Source organism: Capsicum annuum, chromosome 9, assembly GCF_002878395.1.
Source record: "Capsicum annuum cultivar UCD-10X-F1 chromosome 9, UCD10Xv1.1, whole genome shotgun sequence".
Taxonomy (NCBI): Eukaryota; Viridiplantae; Streptophyta; class Magnoliopsida; order Solanales; family Solanaceae; genus Capsicum; species Capsicum annuum.
The window spans coordinates 87,794,481-87,812,031 of NC_061119.1; the positions used below are offsets into that span (position 1 = coordinate 87,794,481).

General features: G+C 36.6%; 1 protein-coding gene across 1 annotated transcript; it reads right to left on the bottom strand.

The window, feature by feature from the left end:
* Window positions 1-590: 590 nt before the first annotated feature.
* Window positions 591-1,163, bottom strand: LOC107841516. Its single transcript, XM_016685414.1, has one exon. It carries the CDS (start codon window positions 1,161-1,163, stop codon window positions 591-593), a length of 573 nt encoding a protein of 190 aa, XP_016540900.1.
* Window positions 1,164-17,551: the final 16,388 nt, after the last annotated feature.

The following is a 17,551-nucleotide window of genomic DNA, read 5'->3' on the forward strand; positions in this document are numbered from 1 at the left end:
TAAAACTTTAGGCTCTTTATTAATCATGCACTCAATGGCCTATTTTCAAAAATAAAAGCAAGGATTGATGCCACCTACCAAAGTTTTGATGTAAGAGGGATGTGCACAGATGCTATTTAAGAGCTTACAACTTGGCCAGCAATGTAGCTTAGATTTGAGTGTACAATTTTAAAAGGGAGTGTGAGATAAATGAAGCAGACTAGGGGTTAAATGACTAAAAGACCGCGATCGCGGTCAGGGGGTACGACAGCGTACAGCTGTGTCACCGCGATCGTGCATGGTGTCCGCAATCATAGTAACTGAGAGTAATTTTTACTCCCCTATTTTCCCCTGTTCAGTATTTTACTCAATTTTCACAAAACTTTCCCTGTTTGGATTTCCAAAGAATACTTTCACACTTGCCCCTTTTAAAGCTCATTCAATGCAATTCGAAGTGCCACAAATGCATGAATTATTCAAATGCAAAGACAACATCTACACTACTAGAACATAACAAAAAAGGATACGAGTCACTCTTGTGGCATTTATGGGTTGCCTCCCACCTAGCACCTTAGTTATCGTTGTGGCATAACGTCTTTCTTCTTTCAATGTCATGGCAGGTACTCAAACCCCTCATCTTTCACTGTCTCATTTTCAACCTCCACCACGGATACTACTTGGAGATCCTCGGTTTGCTTCTTTGACTTGCAAATTTTGAGCGAGACCTCATCTTCTTGCATCCAAAATTTCATCTCCCCCAACTCTAGATCGACAATGGCTCTCTCGGTTGCCAAGAAAGGACGACCAAGAATGATAGGCACTTTTTGGTCTATCTCACAATCCAATACAACAAAATCTGTTGAGAGAATAAATTTGTCCACCTTTATGAGGACATCAAACAATATATCCACCGGTCTTTCTATGGACCAGTCTGCCATCAAAAGTCGTATCGAGGTTGGTGTTGAAGTGTCCAAGCCAGGTATCTTATAGATGACATACGACATTAGGTTGATGCTTGCACCAAGGTCATAAAGGGCTTTTAGAAACTCATGAGTCCCAAGGGTGCAATGGATAGTGCATGCTCCCGGGTTATTTTTCTTTTCCGCAACTTTGCTATCCATAATAGCACTACGCCCATGAGTAACTTCAATGGTATCACCTTCGATGAGCTTCTTCTTAGACATTAACTTCTTATTAACTTAGCATATCCCAGGATCTCTTGTATTGCATCAAGTATTGGTATATTTATTGAGAAGTTGCTAATTTTTGTCATAAATTTTCTCAATTTGTCACTCTCTTTCTTTTTATGCAACCATTGCGGGAACGGAGGAGGAACATGGATGGTTGGCTTTGTTTCTTCTTGTAGCTTTTTAACTTCGACCACTTTCTCACCGCTTTTATCTATCTTTTACTCATCATTTGCTTTTATTCTTTGAGGTGTCACCTCCCTTGCCTTAGCTTTGGGCATATTTTCACTCACATCTCCTCTAAGGGGATCTTCAAGTTCTTTCCCATTTCTAGTGACAATTGCTAGGACTTGTGCTTCATTCTTTAGGTTAGCAATTATGTTACTCGAAATTCCACCTCTAGCCCTTGCATTTAGTTGCGTAAAGATTTGCCCGACTTGGGTCTCCAATTATTTGATGGAGGTAGAATAATACCACCATTTGGAAGAGTACGGAGAAGTCACCCTTCAAATCATATACCATTTTGTTCGTACCTTCAACTCTACTTAAGATTCGTGCCAAAACATCAGCCATAAACTTTTTGGGGTCAATAACATTTGACTCTTTAGCCTTATCCCTATCATAAGGAGGAACATCGCGGTCATAGTCATGTTTCTTATCTCTCCAATCTCTATCTCGCTCATGTTCCATCCAAACTTGGTTCCCACCTTGCCTTTATAGGCGGGGCGGCAAGCCCCCGAATAGTTTGGCAAGTGCTGAATTTCTTCATCCTACTTATTTTCCTCATCATCATCTTTATAAATCTTTGATTTTACGGCATTTATCTATTTCACGGGTACACCCAAAATATGTTTCGTTAGAAGCTCAAGTTGGGTCATCATCTTGGCCATGTTGTCCTCCTTCTTCTCTTCTCGTCTTCTTTACTCTATAGTCACCATGGAGGTAGTAGAAGGGGTCTTAGGAGCATCGGTATCATAGGTATGCCACCCCTAGTTTTGTTTGGATACTTTACCTATCAAATAGAAAGCCGCAAGATGATGCAATTTCAAAATAGATCCACCGGCCGCATTATCCATAACCGTTTTCTTCAATGTCTCAAGAGCTCTGTAAAAAATTTCAAGGAGCATCTTATCCAGGAGCTCATGGGTTGGGCATTGGGCTAGATTTCCATTAAACCTCTCCCACACTTCAAACAATGGTTCTCCATTCGATTATTGGAAGTTTACAATCTCACCCCACTTTAAAGCATTTTTATGGTGGGAAATATATATCAAGGAACACCGTGGTGAGCTCCTTCCAAGAAGTGATTGAGCCAGATGAAAGTGAGCGGAGCCATAAAACTACCTTGCCCGTTGGTTATTAAATGAGGGTCGAAGCCAAATGGATTTTTATGGAATATACGCTATGCTAAATGGCGCACAAACTTCCATAAGGTTTTTCAAATGAACATTTGGGTCCTCATATGATTAACCCCCATATAATCCTTTCATTTGAAACATGTGAAGCATAAAACTAGTCACATAAAACAACCATTTCCATTGGATGGTGGGATACAGATAGCGCTTGTTTGACCAGCTTCATTTAATTGGCCCTCATCATCTATTGGGGCATCAAAGGGACCAAAATTATTTGCATTATCGGTCATTTCTTCGTTCACACTTTGATCACCTACAAAATAATAAAAAACAACAAAATAAAGTAAATTATCCCATTTTGAGTATTCCAAAGTAAAGTTAGCACCACAAATATGAAATCTATATTTCACTCCCCGGCAACGGCGCCATTTTGATAATGTTCAACTCACTCCCATAATTGAGGGGTGAGGCGAGCATTGTCAAGTAGCCTAATGTAAATTAGGGTCAAATCTCAAGGAGTGAATGCTATAGACTTCTAACCTATTGGTGCTCAAGTTACTATAAGGTTACTCGAAATGCTAATGAAAACAACATGCATAAGTAAATGAGGTGATCTGTTTGAAAATTCTTCACACAAACTTCAACAAGTACGTGGTGAATGCTATCTTTGGTTTGAATTCAATGTTTGAAGAAATCTTGGGATTATGTCTCCTTAGAGGTCAAGCATGTGGGACAATGTTGAATTATCATGGGATTTAGTTGTTAATTAATGGATAGGCTAAGTCGAAGATCATAGGGGCCAATCTTTTGACAAAACCCTAACGATTTCATCCATTGGCCCTTTCGAGCACCTAACAAGTGTGGAGTTTATATAGCCACCCAAAACCTCAAACAAGCATCCTAATTTCTAGATTGATGCTCTTGACATGATTTACACTCCTTAAACACTTATTTCTAAGATTGCAAAGGGTAGTAAACCATAGACTTGGTTGTTCACTGTTGCTTTGTCCCCTGATAACCCTCTTTTGAGGATGTTATGGGTTACCTAATATTTACCTAAATCCCTCTATCGAGGATGAAAAAGGGTTTCTAGTGCTTGGAGCTTTCACCCATCAAACTCATTTGGATATTTGGAGTTTTCACCTATCAAATTCCAACACATAAGCTCCAAGAATAGTGAAATCCATACTCAACAACTAAAATCCATGCAAACATAACATTAACAACATACAATCACACTCTAGTTCAACATAATCCCTAGACTAAATTATTTATCTACTCATGAAAAACGTAAAGAGAGATATACCATGTGGGTCAATCATAGAGTCCATTCTTCAATAAGAAACTAAGAAATTTAATCCTCCAAAGTTGACCACACACTTGCCCAATTAGGGTTTCAAGCTTAGAATTCAAAACTAACTTACGAGATAAGCAATATCCAAAGAAGAAAGGGTTTTTGCTTATATATGATTTGGGATTCGTCCATAACATTTTACAATTCTACCCTTAGGATAGTTCTTGCTGATCCTTTATCGCATGTGTTTGATCACGATCGTGGCTACACGACCATTATTAGGTTTTGCAACCGCACTTTGCTGACCACCTGGACCGACAGTGACCACAGTTGTGGTAATTGAGGCTGACTACTTCAGGTTTCCAGCTGCACTCCTTTTGCTTTCATTTGCTCCCTTTTTAGCTCTATTCTATATATGCTCACCTTCTTCACTCCATATCGGCAAAATGTGGGTATTAGTGCACTTAAATTTGGATAATGCCTCATTTTCTAATACAAAACATGGTAGAGTGTGTGTATAATTTGTACGAATAAGTGGTAGGATTACCACTTGTCAGACCCCGGGACTAAGTCTCAGATTCTGAAATATAGGGGGCCAATGCAAATGTACTGGTACACAGAACAATCCAAAGTAATGTACTTTTAAACAACATAAGTGAGAGCAATTCATAAAACAATTTACATACGATATAGGAAAAGCACATGGGCATAGTTTAAAGACTTTGAAACATTTATTTGAAATCATGAACCACTTTTTATATTAATTCTGAGCTAGATGGTACACCCTACAATGTATAATTCCATAGGCTATATGGAAATCACCCTTGACTCGGCGGCCAAGCCTCTAATCCAAGTTTGCTGCAAGGATTGGAGTATTAGTAGGGGGACACGCAAGACCACATAGCATGGTGCCATGATCCCCAATCAAATCGAAATATCATGGTAGTTTACAAAACCACAAACCATGGCTCCTAACCATAGTCCCAAATTGGGATGACATAAATCTAGGTACACAAGACCACACAGCATGGTAACATAACACTATGTCGGCAGATCACGCTTTCTAGCGTTGAGTTTTTCAATTCATACTTTCTTTGGGTAACCATCTAACTCTTTTTAAGCCCATTTTTAATCTTTTCTAAACATGTATCTTTCTGAATTCAAAATCTGAGTAAAATCTATATTTTTTGTCTGTTTTGTATCTGATACGGCATTCATCTGTTTGGTATCATCATACCAAGACTTCCAACTCATATCTCCAAGCCATACATTGTCATGTTATAGCTTTTTCATTCAAAACAATGTTTAGACTACCAAGTCATTCAAACAACACACGAGTACAAATCAATTTCAAGGAGAGGCCTCAAAGCCAAAATATTTTATGATTAAAAAGGGCTCATAATGCATTATTGATAATAAAATTTCAAAACCCTTCATAAACATATGATTTTGTGACTTTAAACCTTACCCAAAATGATTTCAATATGTCCATATAGTTTAGGAAAACCCCACGCCCCTTAAGTTCCTTAGTTTTAAGAATGGAACCCTAATCTTGAAATTTTTCTTGAGAATCTTGAATTGAAAGGCTTGAATTCTTATTTTGGAAAAGAAGAGTTGAATTTTGTTCTCGGGGAAAGGAGAGGGTTTTTACGTAAGTTGATTTGAAGAAGATAGGCAAATAATGCCCCTTTTTGAGTTGTAAATCATGTTTGGATGGCTAGGGTTGATGGGAAAGGACTAAACTGCCCCTTGGCCTCTTTTTCTCATGGAAATGACCATCGTGGCGTGACCCCTACTCGGGTTGAATAGCCATCGCGGTGCGGGGCTATCGCGACTCCTTACTATCTCTCACAAAAAAGGTCATAACTTTTCACTCGGATATCGGATTAAGGTAAAATTGGTATCATTGGAAAGCTAACTCAATTTTCTATCATTTGGTGGGTCTTAATATGAAGACTTCTTCATATATCAGAATTTATACGCGTTCAAAGTAGACCCTTGTAGAATCAAATACTAAACTTTGGACGAATCAAAGGTTCTTAGCTCAACTTAACTCTAAGTGATTCCTATGAACATTTTTCACCATGAAAGCACTTAAAACAAGAGAATAAAGATCATGACACATGAATTTAAATATACATCATGGGGTTAGAGTTTACACACGTAGGAACGATGGTTCAATTTCTAGCTAAAAAATACGGGGTGTTACACATACAATGTCTCAAAAGAAAAATTGTAACTATTGTTATAGGTGAATTCAATCAAAGGAAAATGGTCATACCAATTACCACCATAATCAATCACACAAGCACGCAACGTATCTTTCAATATTTGGATAGTCCTCTCTGCTTGTCCATCCTTCTGCAGGTGGAAAGCGGTACTAAGGCACACCTTAGTTCTCAAACCTTTCTAAAATGACTTCCAAAAATGAGATGAGAACGGAGTACCACAATCTGAGATGATAGAAATCAGTGACGAAATCCATATTAATTACTTCCCATTTTAATTCAGGAAACTCTATCCCTTGGTACAAACTATCGGGTCTCAAGTGCTCAACTTTCACTTATTGACATATCATACACTTAGCCACATCTCGCTCTATATTATTCTCTAATAAAACTCTCTAAGATCATGATACATCTTCATAAACCGGAATGAATAGAATAACAAGATCCATGAGCCTCGGCCATAATCCTTTCCCTTAATCTATCAACATCGGGAACACATAACCTACCTTGGTACCTCAAGATACTATCACCACCAAATCACAAAATCAATAACCTTTTGTTGACCCACATTACTCTTAATCTTCATCAAATTGGGATCTAATATTTGCTTTTTCTTTATCTCAACAACAAGAGATGACTGAGATACCAAATGCACAAATACACCACCATCCTCAGAGTTTGTGAGACAAACTTTAAGATTAGCCAAACGATGGATGTCTTTTACCAATTCTCGCTTATCCTTATCCACGTGAGCTAAAATCTCTATGGATAACCTTCTAAGAGCATCAACAACTATGTTATCTTTACCTTGATGGTAATAGAGGCTCATATCATAGTCTTTTAGCAACTCAAGCCATCTCTTTTGCCTGAGATTCAACTTTTTTTGAGTGAACACATACTAAAGACTCTTATGTTTGGAACATATATCAACATGAACCCTATAGAGATAATGACACCAAATCTTCAATGCAAATTCCACCGCTAACAACTCCAAGTCATGAGTAGGGTAGTTCTTCTCATGAACTTTAAATTGCCTAGAAGCATAGGCCACCACCTTACCATGCTACATCAATACACAATCAAGCCCAACATGAGAAATATAATAATATATTACAAAACCATTACCCTCGGGCAAGGTCAAAATCGGAGACGAAGTCAATTTATCCTTCAACTTCTCAAAACTATCCTCACATGCATCCGACGATAAGAACTTAACCTTTTTCTGGGTCAACGTAGTCAATGGGGCAGCTATCATAAAAAAATTCTCCATAAATCTCCGATAGTAACCCTCTAGACCCAAGAAGCTCCAAATATCGGTTGGAGTCACAAGTCTAGGCCACTTCCTAACCATGACAACCTTTTATGGATCCACCATGATCCCTTCACTAGAGATAACACAACTAAGAAAAGTCACATCCTTCAACCAAAACTCACAATTTAAGAACATGACATACAAATGATGATCCTTTAAGATTTGCAACACAACACGGAGGTGATCGACATGATCTGCCTTACTCTTAGAATAGACCAAGATGCCATCAATAAAGACAATGACAAATTAATCCAAAAATAGAAGGAAGACCCTATTCATAAAATCCATGAATGTCGTTGGGGCATTGGTCAACCCAAAAGACATAACTAGAAACTCATAGTGACCATACCGGGTCCTGAAGATAATCCTAGGGATATCCACTTTCCTAATCTTAAGCTGGCGATAACCCGACCTAAGATCAGTTTTATAGAAACACTTCGCACGTTGAAGTTGATCAAATAAATCATCGATACAAGGAAGAGGATACTTAATCTTTATTGTCACCTTATTCAATTGACGATAATCAATGCACATCCGAAGAAAACTATCCTTCTTACGCACAAACATCACAAGAGAACCCCAAGGAGACATACTAGGATGGATGAAATCTTTATATAATAGATCCTTCAATTTCTCCTTAAGTTTCTTCAATTCAGCCAGAGCCATTTTATAAGGAGGGATGAAAATTAGATGAGTGTCCGGAATAAGATCAATCCAAAAATCAATTTCCCTATCAGGAGAAATATCAAAAAGGTCATTAGGAAAGACATCGGGAAACTCATTCTAGGGAACAAATTCTATAGAAGGACCTTCCGAGTTAGAATCTTTAACTCGGATCAAATAATACAAACACCCTTTAGAAATCAACTTTTGGGCCCTAAGATATGAGATGAACCTCCTCTTAGGCACTAAAGAACCCCCTTCCCATACAATAACTAACTAATTAGGGAGTTTAAACATGACCTTATAGGTTCAAAAATATAAGGAATCATAGCATTAATACAACTGATCCATTCCTAGAATAACATCAAAATCAGCCATGTCTAACTCTATCAAGTCTACCAGAGTTTCTCTACTATCAACAACTACCACACATACCCTATATACTTTTTTAACAACTACAGAGTCTCCTATCGGGGTAGAAATAGAAAAAGAAATAGACAAACACTCAGTACCAAAATCAAAATGCACAACCACAAATAGGGTCCCATACGAGAGAGTGGACGCCGAATCAATCAAATAATATATATCATGGGAGAAAAACCTCAACATACCTGTAATAAAATCTAGAGATGCCTCAGACTCCTGGCGAGTAGCAAGTGCATATAAACTATTTTGGCCAATGTCGGTACCAGAAATAGAAGCCGAAGCAAGCTGGATACACGAAGTAGCAATAAGGCCCCTGTTGGCCCATGAAGACACTAGAGATGGGCATTCTTGCTGTATGTGCCCAATTCACTCGCACCTGAAATATTTGTTCCCCCCCTTCTCATAGTGGCCACGATGATGCTGACCACAAAATCTACAAAAAGAGTAGGATAGAGCTGACTAAGCCCCACTAGTTTGAGATTGGGCACCCTGTGCCCTAGGAATATTACCACTCTAAAAATGTCTATCTCTCGATGTCCTCTAGTAGGGAGTATATTTGTAGAATAGGAATTGGGACTCACCCAATTCTTTCTTTTGGACCACTTACCACTAAACTGTGGGCCTCCACTTTGATAAAAAAATCAAGACCTCTTGCTTTGCCTCTCATTAATCTCAACTTATTTCTTTTTCTTTTCCTCCACTTGTTGCATGTACAATACCAATCTAGAGATATCCATATCTTTGATCAACAAAGAGACCTTAATCTGAAGGACTAATTCACAAGACAATACCGATGTGAACTTCCTCATTCGAGCCTTCATATCTGACATCATCTCCGGAGCATATCTAGACAATTAGTGAAACTTCAAGACATACTCCTTGACGAATATTTTTCCTTAAGATTAACAAACTTCTCCGTCTTTACTTCCCTCAACTCCAGAGTAAAGAAGCGGTCTATAATATCATTAGTGAAATCCTCCCACAAAGATGACTTATCAACATCACCCCTTGTTCATTCCCACTCTTCATACCATTTGTATACTACGTCTTTTAACTGGTAGGATGCAAATTCCACCTCTTCCATATAGTGGCATCATAACTCTAAAAGTCTTTTCCATCATATCTAGAAAAACCTAAGGATCTTTCTTCACCTTAACACCGGTAAAGGTCGGAAGACTCAACCTCATAAACTGGGCACCCTCATGGCCTCATAAGATGGAGTAGAAAATGCACTCCGCTTAGCTTGAGAAGTCACCAACTGAGCAATCACATGAATCCACTGATGAAACTCAACATTCGATATATCAACTTGAGGAACTGGAAGAGGACTAAAGGGAACTGGTGGAACTCCCAAACCATCAGGTATCGGACCCCTAGACCGAGTATGGACTTCATAAGTAGAGCAAGTCCCATCAACATCATCCCCACTCGGGGTGAAAGGGTTTATAGGAACTTTAAATCTTCATGGAGGCATGATCTGAAAGACGAGCAGACAGTAATCAGAAAGATCCAAGACCTTAAACTCTATAGCTTGAAATAAGACAACAAGAAGATGAAACATTCCTAAATGCCTTGTAACCTCTTTCTTATAAATGTGGCATGCTACACTCCCACAAAGAGACTCTACTTGACATAAATTTGTGGATACCCAACTGACTATAATCCCAGGCTTTGATACTAACTTGACACGACCCAAAATAGGGCCTTGTCGTATAGGCATCTCAAGTCCAACAAGGACCGGAGATCACCCCAATAACCTAATCTAACCATCACATCAATCCATAAGTATTGGATGAACTCCAATCATATAATCAAGATAGCGAAAACAAGACTAGAAACATAACTTAAGAATGTCTAATCATTTCATTAGTGTCGTTAGACCAACTAACATACCCAAGTCCATAGTCATTCACAAGCCTCTACCAATCTGATGTTTATAATATGTCGGGACATACCCCTGACAATAGCCAAAAATCAAGTCCAATACAAGTCTATGACATGAGATAGAAAAACAATGAAATATATGCCTTTCAAAGTATGAAAGCTCACCACTTTAAAATCAACACATGATTCACTTGAATACATGCTCATTGCAAAGGAAGAGAAGAAGAAGCTTCAGCCACTGTGTCACGTGGGGACACAGTTGATAGCGCCCAAGCGCACACGCAAGTTTACGTGGTCTTATCAAGTAATATAGTGGCTTCAAGGAAGCCCAAGTATCGATCTCTCAGGGACTTGTGTTCACCGTCTATCTAATTCTAGTCTAACTAATTGAGAAAGAGTAAACAAAGAGAGAGTTTGTAATTTTGTAAATTATAAATAAATAAATAATGCAAAAATTAATTTTTTGAAACAATCAATGGAGAAAAATCCAGGGTTAAAGCACTTCGAACAATCATACTATGTTTTTGAATTTCCTTCATTAACTTGCTTACCTTAGTAGTTATTCGTAGGGTTAATTGCATGATCATGGTTTCCCAATCTATAATCTTTTACCTAATTTGGATATTACAACTACATCGTTGAGCGGGGATGTAATAATTCAATTTAGTTAATTAAAGCTATCATCCTACGTTTGAATCAAGTAAGACATCTAAGTACATCCCTGTCCTAGACGCTAAGTTTAATTCTTTATTTTATAAAAGAATAAAAACTCAAACTTTGTTTACTCCCAAGTTCTATCTCCCTATTCCCCTCTCAGGATCAAAAGGTCGACAATATATGTATTTTATGGGTGATCAATCCATAAAATAATTGAAACAAAAATAAACAAACAGCCAAATATGATAAACAAAATTAACAAATTTAATCCAAAACAATATTACTTATGGTCTTGGCTTTAATCCAAAAAGAAGAATTTTTAACCACTAATATTCATAATCATGATCCAAATAATTGAATACATGATATAAAAAATTAAAGACTAAAAATAAAATTAAAACTTAATAAACCGTATAATAGCTCCTTCTTGTTTTTTTTTTTTGTCCAAAACAGTCCAAGCCGTCTGTCACGTGCCAGGTATTTATAATTATCCAAGATCTGTCCAAGTTGACTAAGGATTGATCCAAAATTGGTACCAGCTGTGTCCCACCATAATTATATATATTATAATAATATTAATCATTAGTATCGTTGATTTAGGCAGCATCACGTGGAAAATCCTAAGAATTCGTGTCAATTTGAATACAAATAGGACCTTGTCCTCAACTGTGTTGGCCCTGTTAATTGCTGTGTACCACTTATTGACGTGACACATCGCTCAACGCATTGGCACATCGATGCGACGTATTGACTTTACATCATCTCATTGGAATTTGTGTTTAAAAATTTGATTAAGTATGAAATGTCTTATTTTTTGTTTATATTTTTTATAGTGTATTTTTAATAATTTTTGAGCTTTTAAATTATCAATATATCACCATATTTAATTCATCTTCTACAATATGATACACTATAAATTAAAGATTAAAACAACACAATATTCTTAACAACAAATCAAAACAAGGTTAAGATAAGGCAAATTCACAATGATCTTCCACTTATTATTTTGACTCTTTACTTAGTCAAATTAAATTTTGCACATTACAAACAAGTTATTCCACTCATAATTTACATTTAAATTATTTGAAACAAATTAAACATATTAAAATCCATCGAGATCAACTAGACACATACGTAGTTCAAGCTAGTAAAATTAGTTTTCCGGGTAGGACTCTAAATTTTCCAATTAAGCACAAACTTGTTTGAAAAATACTTTAGACTTTGTAATCATACACTTGGACACTTAAAATGCTTATTTATATCAATATGAACGCGTTAAGCACATGAATTTCTCAAAAAATAAAAAGGCGAAATAAGCTTGAATAATGATACAAAAGTGTATAAAACCACCCTAGATCAACAGTTTTCGAAGACGGTTAACGGTTGGAGTGGTAGGTCCAACTTGAATTGTCCGACTTAAAAGGCTAACAAGGCCTTTACAAGGTCATTTAACAATCATTCTTACTCATTAATCCATTACCTTAGTTCAAATCACCATCAATATATGATTAGATATTTCTAAAAGATATTTTACAAACACTTTAAGGGCATACCTTTACTATGACCAAAACCCTAGTGAAAACCATCAATATTAGGATTACCAAACACTTTAAGGGCATACCTTTACTATGACCAAAACCCTAGTGAAAACCATCAATATTAGGATTACCCATGACCCACTTGTTAAATCACAATCAATAAGAATCCACATGTGCCAATCATCACCAAAAACATGTATAAAAACAAGTTCAAACAAGAGTAAACATTACCTATCACTATACATCAAAACCCTCAACATTTGTTTCCAAAAACCACCATTAAAAATTCATAAACAATATTTAAATAACATGATATTTGAGAAATAATAATAAGGGAAGAGTCACATACCTTATACAAGATGATTCACAAAAAAGATTCTTGGCCCCCTTAGCCTTTATATGAAAACTCTTGAAACCCTAGCCTCCAATCTTATTGAAGGAGTTTTGAGAGTGTTTGGTGGGTTATAAGATTTTATGGGTGGGATAGGTCTAAAATGCACTCAGCTTAAAAGCTAAAAGTTGCACCCAGGAGGGTACGAGTAGTACCCTAATTAGTACCTTAGGTTTCACCATGGACCCCTAATCTGTTCAATATACGACCATGCTAAGCTAACTCGTACCTTAGGGTACGAATGGTACCCTAAACCATACCTAGAGCCGTGCCTTAGACAAATTCAACTAGGCTAAGAATATGACATTATACGACCAGGCAACATACAAACCGTACCCTAACATACAACTTGGGGAAGGAAAAAACGTACCTTTGATAGAATGTAACCCCCACTTCACTGCCTAACATATGAGTGAGAGGACCCCAAGTCATATCCTAGGGTACGACTAGTAACCTTGAGTCGTACATTGCACAAAAACTTCAACTAATGGAACTTTTCTAAGGATCCAAAACTTAGGTGTTTTAGCATGAGTCATTAGTATAAGTCCCTAAGTTCTAGACCTACGACACCATTGTAGTTTATGAGGGGTCCCTAGTCAATAGAGGCATGACACCCTCGTCCTGTAGGATATCAACCTTGTGGATCCACATTTTCAGTCATGTGTTGGTACCCCTGGAAAGGTATCGACACCCATCCAACTGGGGTTACAAGTTGGACCCCAATAGCTCAGATTGGGGTATGTTGATTATAGGTAGCTCCCATAGTCTCAATTCAGTATTCAGACCATATCAACTTAGGTTTTCATGACCAAGTGACCAATTGTTCAATTTATTAGTTATTTAGTTTTACAAATTATTTCTGTACATGTTTATGCTTGGTTTTGTATTCTCATATTTACATGTTCATGTTTTCATGCTCAGTATCCATATGTGATCCTCAGTCCAATTTCATAGGATGCTCAGCTTTGCAACAGATTTACATACAATATTCATGTTTCTATCGCTTCCCAGCTTATAGAGTTATTTATAGCTCATGATTTATAAATCTCACTATTACTTACCATTTTTAACGTATATCCATGTGTTAAATACATGTTTAAGCAAGTAACTTATGTTTCTCAAATTTAAATCATACATTCATTATGTCACGCCTCAAATACCATTAGAGCGGACAGATACCCATAACCGTAAGGCCCGAGAGAACTAACCTATAACCCTGTACATCTCATGTATGTAAATATTATAATCAAGGGTTCTACCAAATATGATACAATTCATCAATGAGAACAACCACGCAGGCAAGCACCAAATTATATGCAAGACTTAGCCGTTGGGGCCACAACATCTAAGATACAAGACATTACTATACTTAATTTTATATTGGTCTACAAAGCCTCTAAAAGATACATAGAAACTTAGCTAAGGTTGGTACAAACCCCCACCATACTCTTATCTCCTATACAATACCAAAATATATAAAACAGACTCGAAAAACCCTGAATCAATTTGGAACTCACCAATAGCTGTTGGATATCCTTGGTTTCTACTGAGAAGGTGTATTTACTGAAGCACCTATACCTGCAATAGGAAATACAGGTCCCCCATAAAGGGCATCAGTATGAAAGTATGTATTGAGTATGTAAGGCTAAAATTAACCACTCATGATATAGGAGCTTAATGGAAATCAAATACAAGTGTACAAATAGTGCTAGTAGACCACCTTTATATATAATTATAGGGTCAGGTACATTAAATTTCTTTCTTCATTTTACCTTTCTTACTTTATAATCTTTGAAATCTATATGATACAAATGGCCAGTTGATCAGTGGTAAATAAAGCAATTGGTATCAGCCCATGCTAGGCTTACGCCCCTGAGCTACTACCCATAAATAAACATTGAGATTGGCCTATGCTAGGCTTACGCCCCTAAACTGCCACCCATAAATAAACATTAGGATCGGTCCATGCTAGGCTTATGCCCCTGAGCTGCCATCCCTTTTAATAAAAATTATGTAACTTAGTTTATTTAGCCTTTGAGATTATTACTTTGTTGGTCATGGAATTATGGCACTTGAAACAATAATCTATGAATAAGAGACATCTAAATAAATGCTTGATGCAATGTCAAAGAGGTATGGGGAAGATTGTACATGAATGAGATGTTTAGCAGCTAAAAATAATATACGGGTCTTATTTAACTTAAATGAGAACTCTTGAGACCTGCTAGTGAATGTAAAAATGCAAACTCAATAATACGAATGGAATGAAGTATTTTAACACATTAAGGAGCGGGAACAAGGTCGTTAGCTAGATAAGAGATCATGTGTTGCTATTAGGTACTATTTACTATAGGTCATTAGCTAGATAAGAGATCATGTGCTGCTATTAGGTACTATTACTAATCCAACTTGACTTTCCACCTTTTAGATTACTTATCTACAATAAAATATATGGTAAACTAATATTATCAAGCAACCAACACATTTGGGCTACTTAACTTCACCAAAATAGTAGTCGAATAGTAAGGCCTTAATTTGCCAATCGAGGTTGTTATTTTAACCCTTTTCTCCTCCAATTATATCCATATACATACATATTCTTTTTAGATCCCCCAAAATAACTTTGACTTTATTACACCCTCTAAAATGGTATACAAACAAAATATGTAATAAACGTGTACAATAATTAGCTCGGTGGTGTACCACCGCACCTTTTTTTCTATATTTCAATATGAACTAATCATACCTTTCCCCAATATCAACCTAGCAGCGCCCAATATATACACACAAAATAGCCCAAAATTCCTTTTATTATTGCAATCAATTATTGAACTCATCATCTCTTGAGTTATTAATAACAACACATCCATAATTCTCTCTCAAATTCATATATAAGGAGAAAAAAATAGTGCAGTTACCTTACCTTAATTCTGCAACTTATTCTTTTAATTTGAAGTCCTCAAGAACTTCAACTTTGACTTTTCTTCACGCTTTAAACCAAAGAAGAAAAGAGATCTCTTAATAACAAAGAAAAAACGAGCAGTTAGCTTACTTTATATTCTACCATGGACTTAAATTCAGGATGAATAACATGTTTTCCTAATCTTTTATGGGAGGATTATGTTAAACCTTAAGTGTTTTCACTTACCTTATCCTACAAAGGTTGGGGTTTCTCTAAGAACCCTAAAAGAAAATATAGGGTTGCTCCTAGTTGCTTTAAAGAAATTGGAGAGAATTTGTGAAGTATAACCTTTTTTGTGACTTAAGAATAAGGGAAAATGACCATCAACTTGGCCTTATAAAGGCCCTATTTTGGCTATCTCTTTACCTGTATTTTTGGACCTTAAAATTGGTCTAATTGGTCCAAGTAGGTGATGCACCTACTTAACGGTTCAAGCTGCTCAAAATTTCAAAGTAGGTGATGCACCTACTTAGTTAATTCTTAGTTAGGCTAAATTAAATTGGTCCTTGGCAGATTTGAGTAATGGGCCTTTTCTCCATCTTATTCCTTTTTACTTAATTTGGGCCCTAATGAGTACATTAATATAGGCCTAAATCTGATCTATAGCCTTGGGCCCATTAAATTAGTCCAAATAGCTCAAGTAGGTGATCCACCTACTAGATTAATTAAGTCAACCAAGTACCTCAATAAAATACTCCATTTTTAGTTCATAATCCCTTTAATCCAACTTGAAACTTGTATGTACTTGGTTACTTTAAGCTTTAGAATCAAATATCAGCTTACGATTCTGAGTTTAATAGTTGTATCGATATTAACTTGGCTGCATCACCTTAAAATGTACGAGCAGCATCTAGAATTCCATCTACACTATTAATACTCATATAACAAATCTCATCCGTTACCTATACCATAAGGCTATACCAAGTTACATATAAATAGAAGAAGTACATGCAAAGTACGGGGTGTTACATCCTCCCCCCCTTAGGAACATTCATCCTTGAATGTTAGCATTATTGTCCAACCAAAACAAGTTAAATCCTAAGTTTAATACTCATGTTATCACGTAGTACCTTTATATTACACTTACTTGTTATTGCCCAAATTCAGCATCTTGAACTTTCTCTTCGTATTTGAACAAATGGGGGTGCTTAGATTTCATTGCTTCTTTAGCTTCCCATGTTATCTCTTCTACTTGATGGTTTCTCTAAAGCACTTTTATATAAGCTATTTCTTTATTCCTTAACTTCTTTACTTGTTGATCTAGAATAGCAATAGGTATTTCTTCATAGGTGAGATCTTCCGTAACTTGTACATCTTCAGTTGGAGTAATATGAGATGGATCTCTGATGCACTTTCAAAGCATTAAGATATAAAATACTGGATGAACTGTTGAGAGCTCTTGGGGTAGCTCTAATTCATAAGCGACTTGGACAAACCTCTGAGTAATCTTATATGGGCCTATATAACGTGGACTTAGTTTTTCTTTCTTACCAAATATCATTATCTCCTTCATTGGTGACACCTTCAAGAATACCCAATCACCTATAGCAAACTCTAGCCCCCTTCTTCTAACATCTACATATGCCCTGTGTTGACTTTGAGCTATTTCTAGCCGCTGTTAGATTACTTTAACCTTTTCTATAGCTTGATGAATAAGATCTAGCTCGAATAAGGC

Excerpts from the sequence above, each read along its gene's own strand:
- LOC107841516 (XM_016685414.1), bottom strand. The coding sequence starts at position 1,163 with ATGTCTAAGAAGAAGCTCATCGAAGGTGATACCATTGAAGTTACTCAT.